General features: G+C 40.3%; 1 protein-coding gene across 11 annotated transcripts in view; it reads left to right on the top strand.

The window, feature by feature from the left end:
• The window catches only part of LOC138325987 (uncharacterized), a 69,823-nt gene that overhangs the window by 3,576 nt on the left and 52,660 nt on the right, over positions 1–13,587 (top strand). For all 11 annotated transcript variants that reach the window (XR_011208850.1, XR_011208849.1, XM_069272044.1 and 8 more), the window contains exon 5: positions 2,183–2,245. Coding sequence is in view for 9 of the 11 variants with exons in the window: in XM_069272044.1 (XP_069128145.1) it covers positions 2,183–2,245 (63 nt within the window). In the remaining 2 variants the exon portion in view is untranslated. The remainder of the gene's footprint in view (positions 1–2,182; positions 2,246–13,587) is intronic.

Genomic DNA, 13,587 nt, shown 5'->3' with positions numbered 1-13,587 from the left:
GCCCTCCATGTCTGGGTTGTGAGTTTTAGACACATGTAGGACAGTTGTCAGACACAATACAACTAGCCCTCCACTCCTGGGTTGTGAGTTTTAGACACATGTAGGACAGTTGTCAGACACAATACAACTAGCCCTCCACTTCTGGGTTGTGAGTTTTAGACACATGTAGGACAGTTGTCAGACACAATACAACTAGCCCTCCACTTCTGGGTTGTGAGTTTTAGACACACGTAGGACAGTTGTCAGACACAATACAACTAGCCCTCCATGTCTGGGTTGTGAGTTTTAGACACACATAGGACAGTTGTCAGACACAATACAACTAGCCCTCAACTTCTGGGTAATGAGTTTTAGACACACGTAGGACAGTTGTCAGACACAATACAACTAGCCCTCCACTTCTGGGTAATGAGTTTTAGACACACGTAGGACAGTTGTCAGACACCATACAACTAGCCCTCCACTCCTGGGTTGTGAGTTTTAGACACACATAGGACAGTTGTCAGACACAATACAACTAGCCCTCCACTTCTGGGTAATGAGTTTTAGACACACGTAGGACAGTTGTCAGACACAATACAACTAGCCCTCCACTTCTGGGTTGTGAGTTTTAGACACATGTAGGACAGTTGTCAGACACAATACAACTAGCCCTCCATGTCTGGGTTGTGAGTTTTAGACACATGTAGGACAGTTGTCAGACACAATACAACTAGCCCTCCATGTCTGGGTTGTGAGTTTTAGACACATGTAGGACAGTTGTCAGACACAATACAACTAGCCCTCCATGTCTGGGTTGTGAGTTTTAGACACACATAGGACAGTTGTCAGACACAATACAACTAGCCCTCCACTTCTGGGTAATGAGTTTTAGACACACGTAGGACAGTTGTCAGACACAATACAACTAGCCCTCCACTTCTGGGTAATGAGTTTTAGACACATGTAGTACAGTTGTCAGAGACAATACAACTAGCCCTCCACTCCTGGGTTGTGAGTTTTAGACACATGTAGGGCAGTTGTCAGACACAATACAACTAGCCCTCCATGTCTGGGTTGTGAGTTTTAGACACATGTAGGACAGTTGTCAGACACAATACAACTAGCCCTCCATGTCTGGGTTGTGAGTTTTAGACACATGTAGGACAGTTGTCAGACACAATACAACTAGCCCTCCACTCCTGGGTTGTGACAATACACTAGCCCTCCACTCCTGGGTTGTGAGTTTTAGACACATGTAGGACAGTTGTCAGACACAATACAACTAGCCCTCTATGTCTGGGTTGTGAGTTTAAGACACATGTAGGACAGTTGTCAGACACAATACAACTAGCCCTCCATGTCTGGGTTGTGAGTTTTAGACACATGTAGAACAGTTGTCAGACACAATACAACTAGCCATCTAAATGTATATCGGGGTTGTAAATTTTGGACTTATTTAATAGACAGACACTTTTAGCAATACAACTAAATCATTACTTCTGAGTTTTGGACCAATGTACTGTGTGATTGTGTTACTATACATACCTTGTCTTTGATAGGTGATTTTTATCAGGGAACTTTGGATCAGTTGGCTGCTGAAAATAATTTAGTCCAAACACACCCGTTTTGTTTTCAGAGTTCAGAACCATTGGCAGAGGTGAACCAGGGTTCCTAACTCTTGTTCACAATCAGTCTTTCCTGAAACAGTTTCCCCAATGGAAATAATATGAAGTCTGTTTGTTTTAATTATGCTTTTACATTGCTAAGGTCACTGTAACTAAAGGAAATGACCCTTCTTTAATCGTTGCTGAAAAAATGGTAGCAGGCTAGCAGCTTGTTTTCTATGTTTTAACAACAACAAAAAACAAAAGAATAATTTATTGTTTTTATGTGTAATTTCCATCCAAGGCGTATATGAAATTATTATTATTAGCATAGCCGTTGACTTCCAGCTCTTGAAAAGTTTTGATATTACTGTAAATCATATATAAATACATGATTGGATTGACTATTCTCAAATTTTATTGATGTTTCTGCTGGTGTCATTTTAACTTATAAAGCCTACTGGATTTCAAACATAATGGATGAGAAGTAATTCAAGCCACTGATATCAAACAAAGACAGACTACCACAGATATAAACTATGGTGCTGTCTTGTTTCCTGGTTTCGTCCCTTACATGAGGATTTTGTCTGTTACAGATCGTATCCATGTCATCGACTGTCTCCCTAACGTGTGGATGTTGGACGGACGACTTATCACATGTAAGTCTTAAAGTAACCACCTGTGTGTGACTTCAGTTCCCTAATCTCCATTCTCACAAATTTACCTGTCTGTATCCTGTCAACGACTGTGATTGGCTAGACCATTTATCAGTGTTACAGACAGGTAAAACACTTTAGTTCAAAAGCCTGTACCTACAGTAACACTAGCCCGAGCTTTGTATACTGGTCTGTATTTAAATAAGTATCAACGTTTGTTCAAAGGTTGATCTCCAGATTTATTTTCTCGTCGCCTTTGTGAAAAATTATTTAGTCAATGTGTGTAAACACTTGAGAAAATAAATAAGATATTTAAAGACATGGAAAGAAATAAGAAAACAGGTCTTACTCGGTAAAGTTTAAGTTGATATACTCAGTACTCTAATGTAAATAGGAAAGAAGCTTTTCACAATGAACCTAGTTATTACATATTTGTTTCTTGGATTGAGATTATGTTCTTTATATATGTGTAGCTGTAAGGTTGAGCAATTTGATCTTGGAGCAATACATGTACTTGAAAATACAAATTTTCTATGATATATAATACATCTGAATAAAAATTGACGGATGAAAAGTTAAAGTGCTCTATCATTGATCTCTGTTAATTGCCTGATACTATCTTCAAGGTCAAATATCAGATTAGTACAAAATATTAGGGCAATAGAGAAAGTTCAGTTTTCTTTTCTCTAGTTTTCTCAATGACATGTACTGTAAATTTTTAATTTCTGAAAATGTATTGGACCACAGAATTGTATGTTGAACATTTCAATATTTATTTTGTATTGCAATTCCCTGATGCATGTAGTAAAGCAAATAATAAATAACAATGACAAATGAATGACCTTCACCTTCATTTAAGGTCACAGGGCTCAAATAGTCTAAAATCTTTCAAAAATGTATTGTCAATAAGGAAGCAGCCAAGAGACCTGATATTGGGCTTGCCGTAGGATGAAGGTGATGCTAGTTCTGCTACATAACCACGAAGCAAAATATTAAATATTTATAACAAATTTCACGACATTGTTAAGTATTTTGATTGACACTGTTGAAATTCCAAATCATTGATCAATACAATAAAGCAGATACAACATGAACTCTGTACCCATACTGGAGTCAAAGTCACACATGTTAAACAAGTGCAATATATAAACTGAGGAGTTGATGAAATTATTTTTAGACAAGAACGTGCATCTAATAAGGTAAACACACTACTGTAAGAGTGATTTGAGTAGTTCCAGACAAAAAAATCTTTACTACACTGGCAATAGTTAAATTGTTGAGGTTGAAACTGCCCATATTTTAAGTAAGATTAGGATGTAATATTACATATTTCATTCCATGTTGTAGACAGATTACCTGTACCAGGATAGTCTTATATATCCTTACAAGTCCTATACATACTGTGTACTGTATAAGCTCTCAAGTGGTGTGTGGATTATGTGTATATCATAAAAGACATTGAATCGTCTATGGATTATAGATATTATATATCACTAGTCCAATTTGTGCCTGATAATAACACGTTAATTGGTTCAGTATTTGACATATAATTTATTTTGAACAACCGGTAGTAAAACTTTATTTAAATAGGACCATAAATTGAGTATTTATTCCACCTGGCATGCTCAGTGAACTGTTGTTACGACACACCACACAGCTATATGTACACATCAATAGGAATTCCCTGTGGACTCTCAGTTTAACTGTAGGATTATTTAATACAGGTTATACAACATTTGGTGGTGTTATTCAATATTCAATTGCTTTTTCAGATGTTTAAGTTATCTTATATCCTACTAAGGCATGGCTGCCACCAAGATATTGATGGAATGTGGCTAGGAAAAGTTCAGCCATCATTAATTTGTGCTGGTATCATTCTCTTAATTAGAATTAAATCAGAAAAAATAAGAAATGGTATTGAATTTATAAAATTTGTGGTATGTGACCAAAGAGATTTGTTATGAGACAGAAAGGCAACACCTATTTCCAGAAACTTTTTATCAGTAATGTTGTTTTTTTCTGACGAGTCCCAATGATCATTAATTATTCCAAAATTTTAATTTGGAATCTGATTACTGAACCTGTCTCATTGTTAAAGGTCTGAGTTTCTTGTAGCATTGCTTTGTATGCTGTTCCTAAAAACATATTTGAAACAGTCAGAAATGAAAAAAAGATTAATCAAATATTAATCAGTTAAAAGAGCCAAAATTTTGAAAGTATAACTTTATTAGATATAAGTTTCCGATATCATGATACATAAATCTGATTGATCAGGTTACGGGGGATCAAAAATCTATTAGTTTGTAAGACGATCGGGTAATATTACACTTATATGGAGTTATAATACACTGTAAGGTATAATGAGTTCAGTGAACAGTAAATAATAGGCTGAGTTAGGATGTGTATTACATACTGGAGTTAACGTTGGTCTACTGTCGCAGAGTAAACAAAGACAATATTGGTAAACTCTATACGGCTGGTCTGTCGGGCGTTCGATACACTGATCATTGTTTATTTGTTTTAAGGTAAACAGTTTTAGGGATTATGTTGGCACCTGTATATTGTGAGACAGACAATAGATCGTACGTTGACAATTTAAACCCAAAGTCCTCACCTTATAAATTCCTATAAAGCTATTAATCAGGGGTTAAGCCTGTTAAGTCAACGATTGATCGCCTTACCACTTGTTGACTTTCTTCATAATGTAAACTTGAGATTTATTCAATAAGTATCAACTAAGAACTATGTAATGTACTTTGTCATGTTTTAAAGAAATTTGACACATGATGGATCATTTTGTTAACTGTTCCCTTCCGATTTAGGAACCTGTCTTATTTCATAAAAAAAACCCCAAAAAAACAAAAACAAAAAACAACATGAAAATAAAAACAATTGATCACTTGTTCCATCGTTGTAATGTTGGTATAGTTAATGTCATCTAAAAGAATAAAAAAGAAAAAAAAGGGGTATGATATTAAGGTACAACAAGGTCATCCTACACAACATGTATATAGAGAATACATGGTTAGTATCTTACAATACAAGGTCTATTTTGGTGCAATACTTAGCCTAGATGTAAGATACTAACCATGTATTCTGTTTAAGGAGGAAAAGATTAATTCACTGAACCGAATGGGAGTGTACTCCCCGAGGGCAATATGAAAGCGCATTTGCAAACAGTACCAGTAATTCTACTCAGTGTATAATATCGCTGAAAGAAGATGAAAATACTTAAAATCAAAGAATTACTTTACAATACACAATCTACATACCTTTGCCAAGAGCAAAGAAAAAGACGACATGCCATACAAGATTTTCAATATCGTAAAAATGACGTCATTCCGGTGAATGTGACATCACTATTTAGCGGGACTGAATGACTTTTCATTTACAGCAAAGTTCAAATTCTGGGTCAAGATAGAAAAAGTAGTTCCCTCTGATGTGGAACAAATTCACATTATCATATTGATGGATAAAGCATTTCGTATTGACGGATAAAGCACATGTTTATCCGGCAGTAGTTATACGTCAGTATGTGGGGCAGTAGTTATACATCAGTATGTGGGGCAGTAGTTATCCGTCAGTATGTGAGGCAGTAGTTATACATCAGTATGTGGGGCAGTAGTTATACGTCAGTATGTGGGGCAGTAGTTATCCGTCAGTATGTGGGGCAGTAGTTATCCGTCAGTATGTGGGGCAGTAGTTATCCGTCAGTATGTGGGGCAGTAGTTATACATCAGTATGTGGGGCAGTAGTTATACATCAGTATGTGGGGCAGTAGTTATCCGTCAGTATGTGGGGCAGTAGTTATCCGTCAGTATGTGGGGCAGTAGTTATACATCAGTATGTGGGGCAGTAGTTATCCGTCAGTATGTGGGGCAGTAGTTATCCGTCAGTATGTGGGGCAGTAGTTATCCGTCAGTATGTGGGGCAGTAGTTATCCATCAGTGTGTGGGGCAGTAGTTATCCGTCAGTGTGTGGGGCAGTAGTTATACATCAGTATGTGGGGCAGTAGTTATACGTCAGTAATGTGGGGCAGTAGTTATCCGTCAGTATGTGGGGCAGTAGTTATCCGTCAGTATGTGGGGCAGTAGTTATACGTCAGTATGTGGGGCAGTAGTTATACATCAGTATGTGGGGCAGTAGTTATCCGTCAGTATGTGAGGCAGTAGTTATACATCAGTATGTGGGGCAGTAGTTATACGTCAGTATGTGGGGCAGTAGTTATACGTCAGTATGTGGGGCAGTAGTTATCCGTCAGTATGTGGGGCAGTAGTTATCCGTCAGTATGTGAGGCAGTAGTTATACATCAGTATGTGGGGCAGTAGTTATACGTCAGTATGTGGGGCAGTAGTTATCCGTCAGTATGTGAGGCAGTACTTATCCGTCAGTATGTGGGGCAGTAGTTATCAGTCAGTATGTGGGGCAGTAGTTATCCGTCAGTATGTGGGGCAGTAGTTATACGTCAGTATGTGGGGCAGTAGTTATCCGTCAGTATGTGGGGCAGTAGTAATCCGTCAGTATGTGGGGCAGTAGTTATACGTCAGTATGTGGGGCAGTAGTTATACATCAGTATGTGGGGCAGTAGTTATCCGTCAGTATGTGAGGCAGTAGTTATACATCAGTATGTGGGGCAGTAGTTATACGTCAGTATGTGGGGCAGTAGTTATACATCAGTATGTGGGGCAGTAGTTATCCGTCAGTATGTGGGGCAGTAGTTATCCGTCAGTATGTGGGGCAGTAGTTATACGTCAGTATGTGGGGCAGTAGTTATACATCAGTATTTTGGGCAGTAGTTATCCGTCAGTATGTGAGGCAGTAGTTATACATCAGTATGTGGGGCAGTAGTTATACGTCAGTATGTGGGGCAGTAGTTATCCGTCAGTATGTGAGGCAGTAGTTATACATCAGTATGTGGGGCAGTAGTTATACGTCAGTATGTGGGGCAGTAGTTATACGTCAGTATGTGGGGCAGTAGTTATCCGTCAGTATGTGGGGCAGTAGTTATCCGTCAGTATGTGGGGCAGTAGTTATCCGTCAGTATGTGGGGCAGTAGTTTATACATCAGTATGTGGGGCAGTAGTTATCCGTCAGTATGTGAGGCAGTAGTTATACATCAGTATGTGGGGCAGTAGTTATACGTCAGTATGTTGGGCAGTAGTTATACGTCAGTATGTGGGGCAGTAGTTATCCGTCAGTATGTGGGGCAGTAGTTATCCGTCAGTATGTGAGGCAGTAGTTATACATCAGTATGTGGGGCAGTAGTTATACGTCAGTATGTGGGGCAGTAGTTATCCGTCAGTATGTGAGGCAGTACTTATCCGTCAGTATGTGGGGCAGTAGTTATCAGTCAGTATGTGGGGCAGTAGTTATCCGTCAGTATGTGGGGCAGTAGTTATACGTCAGTATGTGGGGCAGTAGTTATCCGTCAGTATGTGGGGCAGTAGTAATCGGTCAGTATGTGGGGCAGTAGTTATACGTCAGTATGTGGGGCAGTAGTTATACATCAGTATGTGGGGCAGTAGTTATCCGTCAGTATGTGAGGCAGTAGTTATACATCAGTATGTGGGGCAGTAGTTATACGTCAGTATGTGGGGCAGTAGTTATACGTCAGTATGTGGGGCAGTAGTTATCCGTCAGTATGTGGGGCAGTAGTTGTACATCAGTATGTGGGGCAGTAGTTATACGTCAGTATGTGGGGCATAGTAGTTATACATCAGTATGTGGGGCAGTAGTTATCCATCAGTATGTGAGGCAGTAGTTATACATCAGTATGTGGGGCAGTAGTTATACGTCAGTATGTGGGGCAGTAGTTATACGTCAGTATGTGGGGCAGTAGTTATCCGTCAGTATGTGGGGCAGTAGTTATCCGTCAGTATGTGAGGCAGTGGTTATACATCAGTATGTGGGGCAGTAGTTATACGCCAGTATGTGGGGCAGTAGTTATCCGTCAGTATGTGGGGCAGTAGTTATCCGTCAGTATGTGGGGCAGTAGTTATACAGTCAGTATGTGGGGCAGTAGTTATCCGTCAGTATGTGAGGCAGTAGTTATACATCAGTATGTGGGGCAGTAGTTATACGTCAGTATGTGGGGCAGTAGTTATACGTCAGTATGTGGGGCAGTAGTTATCCGTCAGTATGTGGGGCAGTAGTTATCCGTCAGTATGTGGGGCAGTAGTTATACGTCAGTATGTGGGGCAGTAGTTATACATCAGTATTTTGGGCAGTAGTTATCCGTCAGTATGTGAGGCAGTAGTTATACATCAGTATGTGGGGGCAGTAGTTATACGTCAGTATGTGGGGCAGTAGTTATCCGTCAGTATGTGAGGCAGTAGTTATACATCAGTATGTGGGGCAGTAGTTATACGTCAGTATGTGGGGCAGTAGTTATACGTCAGTATGTGGGGCAGTAGTTATCCGTCAGTATGTGGGGCAGTAGTTATCCGTCAGTATGTGGGGCAGTAGTTATCCGTCAGTATGTGGGGCAGTAGTTATACATCAGTATGTGGGGCAGTAGTTATCCGTCAGTATGTGAGGCAGTAGTTATACATCAGTATGTGGGGCAGTAGTTATACATCAGTATGTTGGGCAGTAGTTATACGTCAGTATGTGGGGCAGTAGTTATCCGTCAGTATGTGGGGCAGTAGTTATCCGTCAGTATGTGAGGCAGTAGTTATACATCAGTATGTGGGGCAGTAGTTATACGTCAGTATGTGGGGCAGTTGTTATCCGTCAGTATGTGAGGCAGTACTTATCCGTCAGTATGTGGGGCAGTAGTTATCAGTCAGTATGTGGGGGCAGTAGTTATCCGTCAGTATGTGGGGCAGTAGTTATACGTCAGTATGTGGGGCAGTAGTTATCCGTCAGTATGTGGGGCAGTAGTAATCGGTCAGTATTTGGGCAGTAGTTATACGTCAGTATGTGGGGCAGTAGTTATACGTCAGTATGTGGGGCAGTAGTTATCCGTCAGTATGTGGGGCAGTAGTTATACATCAGTATGTGGGGCAGTAGTTTATACGTCAGTATGTGGGGCAGTAGTTATACATCAGTATGTGGGGCAGTAGTTATCCGTCAGTATGTGAGGCAGTAGTTATACATCAGTATGTGGGGCAGTAGTTATACGTCAGTATGTGGGGCAGTAGTTATACGTCAGTATGTGGGGCAGTAGTTATCCGTCAGTATGTGGGGCAGTAGTTATCCGTCAGTATGTGAGGCATTAGTTATACATCAGTATGTGGGGCAGTAGTTATACGTCAGTATGTGGGGCAGTAGTTATCCGTCAGTATGTGGGGCAGTACTTATCCGGCAGTATGTGAGGCAGTAGTTATACATCAGTATGTGGGGCAGTAGTTATACGTCAGTATGTGGGGCAGTAGTTATACGTCAGTATGTGGGGCAGTAGTTATCCGTCAGTATGTGGGGCAGTAGTTTATACATCAGTATGTGGGGCAGTAGTTATACGTCAGTATGTGGGGCAGTAGTTATACATCAGTATGTGGGGCAGTAGTTATCCGTCAGTATGTGAGGCAGTAGTTATACATCAGTAGTGGGGCAGTATTATACGTCAGTATGTGGGGCAGTAGTTATACGTCAGTATGTGGGGCAGTAGTTATACGTCAGTATGTGGGGCAGTAGTTATCCGTCAGTATGTGGGGCAGTAGTTATCCGTCAGTATGTGGGGCAGTAGTTATACGTCAGTATGTGGGGCAGTAGTTATACGTCAGTATGTGGGGCAGTAGTTATCCGTCAGTATGTGGGGCAGTAGTTATCCGTCAGTATGTGGGGCAGTAGTTATCCGTCAGTATGTGAGGCAGTAGTTATCCGTCAGTATGTGAGGCAGTAGTTATCCGTCAGTATGTGAGGCAGTAGTTATACATCAGTATGTGGGGCAGTAGTTATCCGTCAGTATGTGGGGCAGTAGTTATCCGTCAGTATGTGGGGCAGTAGTTATCCGTCAGTATGTGGGGCAGTAGTTATCCGTCAGTATGTGGGGCAGTAGTTATCCGTCAGTGTGTGGGGCAGTAGTTATACGTCAGTATGTAGGGCAGTAGTTATCCGTCAGTATGTGGGGCAGTAGTTATCCGTCAGTATGTGGGGCAGTAGTTATACGTCAGTATGTGGGGCAGTAGTTATCCGTCAGTATGTGGGGCAGTAGTAATCGGTCAGTATGTGGGGCAGTAGTTATACGTCAGTATGTGGGGCAGTAGTTATACGTCAGTATGTGGGGCAGTAGTTATCCGTCAGTATGTGGGGCAGTAGTTATCCGTCAGTATGTGAGGCAGTAGTTATCCGTCAGTATGTGAGGCAGTAGTTATACATCAGTATGTGGGGCAGTAGTTATACGTCAGTATGTGGGGCAGTAGTTATACGTCAGTATGTGGGGCAGTAGTTATCCGTCAGTATGTGGGGCAGTAGTTATACATCAGTATGTGGGGCAGTAGTTATACGTCAGTATGTGGGGCAGTAGTTATACATCAGTATGTGGGGCAGTAGTTATCCGTCAGTATGTGAGGCAGTAGTTATACATCAGTATGTGGGGCAGTAGTTATACGTCAGTATGTGGGGCAGTAGTTATACGTCAGTATGTGGGGCAGTAGTTATCCGTCAGTATGTGGGGCAGTAGTTATCCGTCAGTATGTGAGGCAGTAGTTATACATCAGTATGTGGGGCAGTAGTTATACGTCAGTATGTGGGGCAGTAGTTATCCGTCAGTATGTGGGGCAGTAGTTATCCGTCAGTATGTGGGGCAGTAGTTATCAGTCAGTATGTGAGGCAGTAGTTATCCGTCAGTATGTGAGGCAGTAGTTATCCGTCAGTATGTGAGGCAGTAGTTATACATCAGTATGTGGGGCAGTAGTTATCCGTCAGTATGTGGGGCAGTAGTTATCCGTCAGTATGTGGGGCAGTAGTTATCCGTCAGTATGTGGGGCAGTAGTTATCCGTCAGTATGTGGGGCAGTAGTTATCCGTCAGTATGTGGGGCAGTAGTTATCCGTCAGTGTGTGGGGCAGTAGTTATACGTCAGTATGTGGGGCAGTAGTTATCCGTCAGTATGTGGGGCAGTAGTTATCCGTCAGTATGTGGGGCAGTAGTTATCCGTCAGTATGTGGGGCAGTAGTTATCCGTCAGTATGTGGGGCAGTAGTAATCGGTCAGTATGTGGGGCAGTAGTTATCCGTCAGTATGTGGGGCAGTAGTTATCCGTCCGTACGTGGGGCAGTAGTTACCCGTCAGTATGTGGGACAGTTGCAGGATAAATACTACTAGTTATCAGATTTATATACATATACTTCTTGCTATAAAAGACAATTAATTATAAAAGAATAGAAAAATGCAGTTGACCTCTGGTTTACCAAAACGTAAGGTGTAAGGCTTTATGAATTAGGTTTTTTTTCTTCAATATGATGTTACTGGATGGGGTGTGCTGTAGTGAGGGAAAGTTATAAGATTAGCAAGAGTTTCTATTATCATAAAACTATAAACTTAATTTATTTTAGGTGATATATTGATTTTCGAATTAACAAGTTATTTAACAAATCATTTTTGATGGCCTGAATATAAGCAGACAAGGGGTCCTATAGAGTGTGAGGAAAGTAAGAAAGAGGAAGGTAAAGTTATGCAGCCGTCTTTTGAAGTCTGTACATTAAATTGTTTTGTATTTTGTTAAAAAAAATGTGAAAGCTGAGGTTACAAAGAAATGCAATGTTCATTTACTAAAACCATGATGTATAACTTTGTTACCCTCTAATTTAGAAAATTAGGTCAAAATATAATATTTCAAACTCGATGAAGTTATCATTATTAGATCCCTAACCCTTAGCTGTGCCGAACTAAAAAACTTTATAAATATACTAAATATACATGTACAGTATAAAGATACCTGCAGACAACATGTGTCATAGTCGACTGGTCAGCTATTACAAAAATATGATTTACAGAGCCAATATCTACTGATGTAAACAAGTCCCGTACAATAGCAGTATGTTGTAGATCCTAGTGATACTGTATATAAACTGGTGTTATCTAGATTAGGCTCTCCTAACAACTCTATACAGTTCTGCTCCATCCTTTTGTGGTATAGTGCACTTTACATAGTAATGTGGTGTGTAAGGAGTCTTAATGGCTTAGTGGTTAAAGTGTTCACACAAAAACATGACATTATACCAATAGCCCTACACCTCTGGATTGTGAGTTTGAAATCCACATGGGACAATTGCCATGTATGATCTGCAAGTCGATAGTTGAAAATTACTCTCTTGGTACTCCGGTTTTCTCTGGTAGGATGCATATGTAAAACAATATAATACATTAATTCTACACTTATTTAACCACAGTCTAGTATAATAGTGTCTGAGTGGTAAAAGTGTCCAGACTTGTTACATCTCCTATCTTAGGGTCAGCTGATAGATCTTGGCTGTAGTTTGGTGGTTTTCTCAGGGTTCTCCTGGTCTCCTCCATCTTTTCAAACCCCATTTAAAATCACCTTATTGTTTCATTACTAAGTACTCATAATTAATTGATCCATAGTTCTATGAGCAAAGCACAACTTTTGTGAATTCTGTATAGCCTAGTAGCAGACATCCAATATTAATAGGCTAGAATAGATATGAATAGTCATAAAATAAAACTTTAAACTTTTTTAATTTTACATCCATTGAGAAACAAATTATACAACTTATGTAAATCACTCTCGATGGCCCGGATGTAAGCGTGCAAGGAGTCTTAGTGTGGAAGGAAATGGAGTGCTTGGAGAAAACCCAGGTGAACGGGCAGATGACCCCGGACCTTTTCATGTCTGTGCCGGGGATTGAACCCCGGCCTACTAGGTGAAAGGCAGCTTAACCACTACACCACCGGATCACCCCCCCCCTCCAAAAAAAAAAAAAAATAAATAAATAAAACTTTAAAATATTGTCAAAAAATTTTGAACTGCCTAAATGTATTAATGTAAATGCTGCCAATAGGAAAACCTCTTAGATATAATTCACATTAAACAGAAAAGGTAAAATGAGATAACCTCAAAAATTGTGTGATTCAGAGTATACAGAATAGATACAATGAGATATAAAGCTCTGAAATCTGTACATTCACAGACTAAAATGAGATAACCTTTAATATAGTATAAGTAACAAGTCGGTGTTGACAGCTTGTCTGTACACCAGTCACCTGTGAGCTGCCCGTGGTAGTCCCTACACCATAAATATCTTCCCCATTGTTGGGTGTGTAGATAAGGAACCACGTACCTGGCCTTCCCTCGGCTTTCCCTCGAGCCCGTGCCAAGAGAAGCCATTAATAGATAACCCAGTATGATAGGGTCAACAGTTTGACACTAGACTCAAGTGTTGTC

This window comes from Argopecten irradians, chromosome 6, assembly GCF_041381155.1.
Source record: "Argopecten irradians isolate NY chromosome 6, Ai_NY, whole genome shotgun sequence".
In the NCBI taxonomy this organism is placed as follows: Eukaryota; Metazoa; Mollusca; class Bivalvia; order Pectinida; family Pectinidae; genus Argopecten; species Argopecten irradians.
Note: the sequence above shows the minus strand (reverse complement) of the source record. Positions and strands in the feature narration are given on the sequence as shown.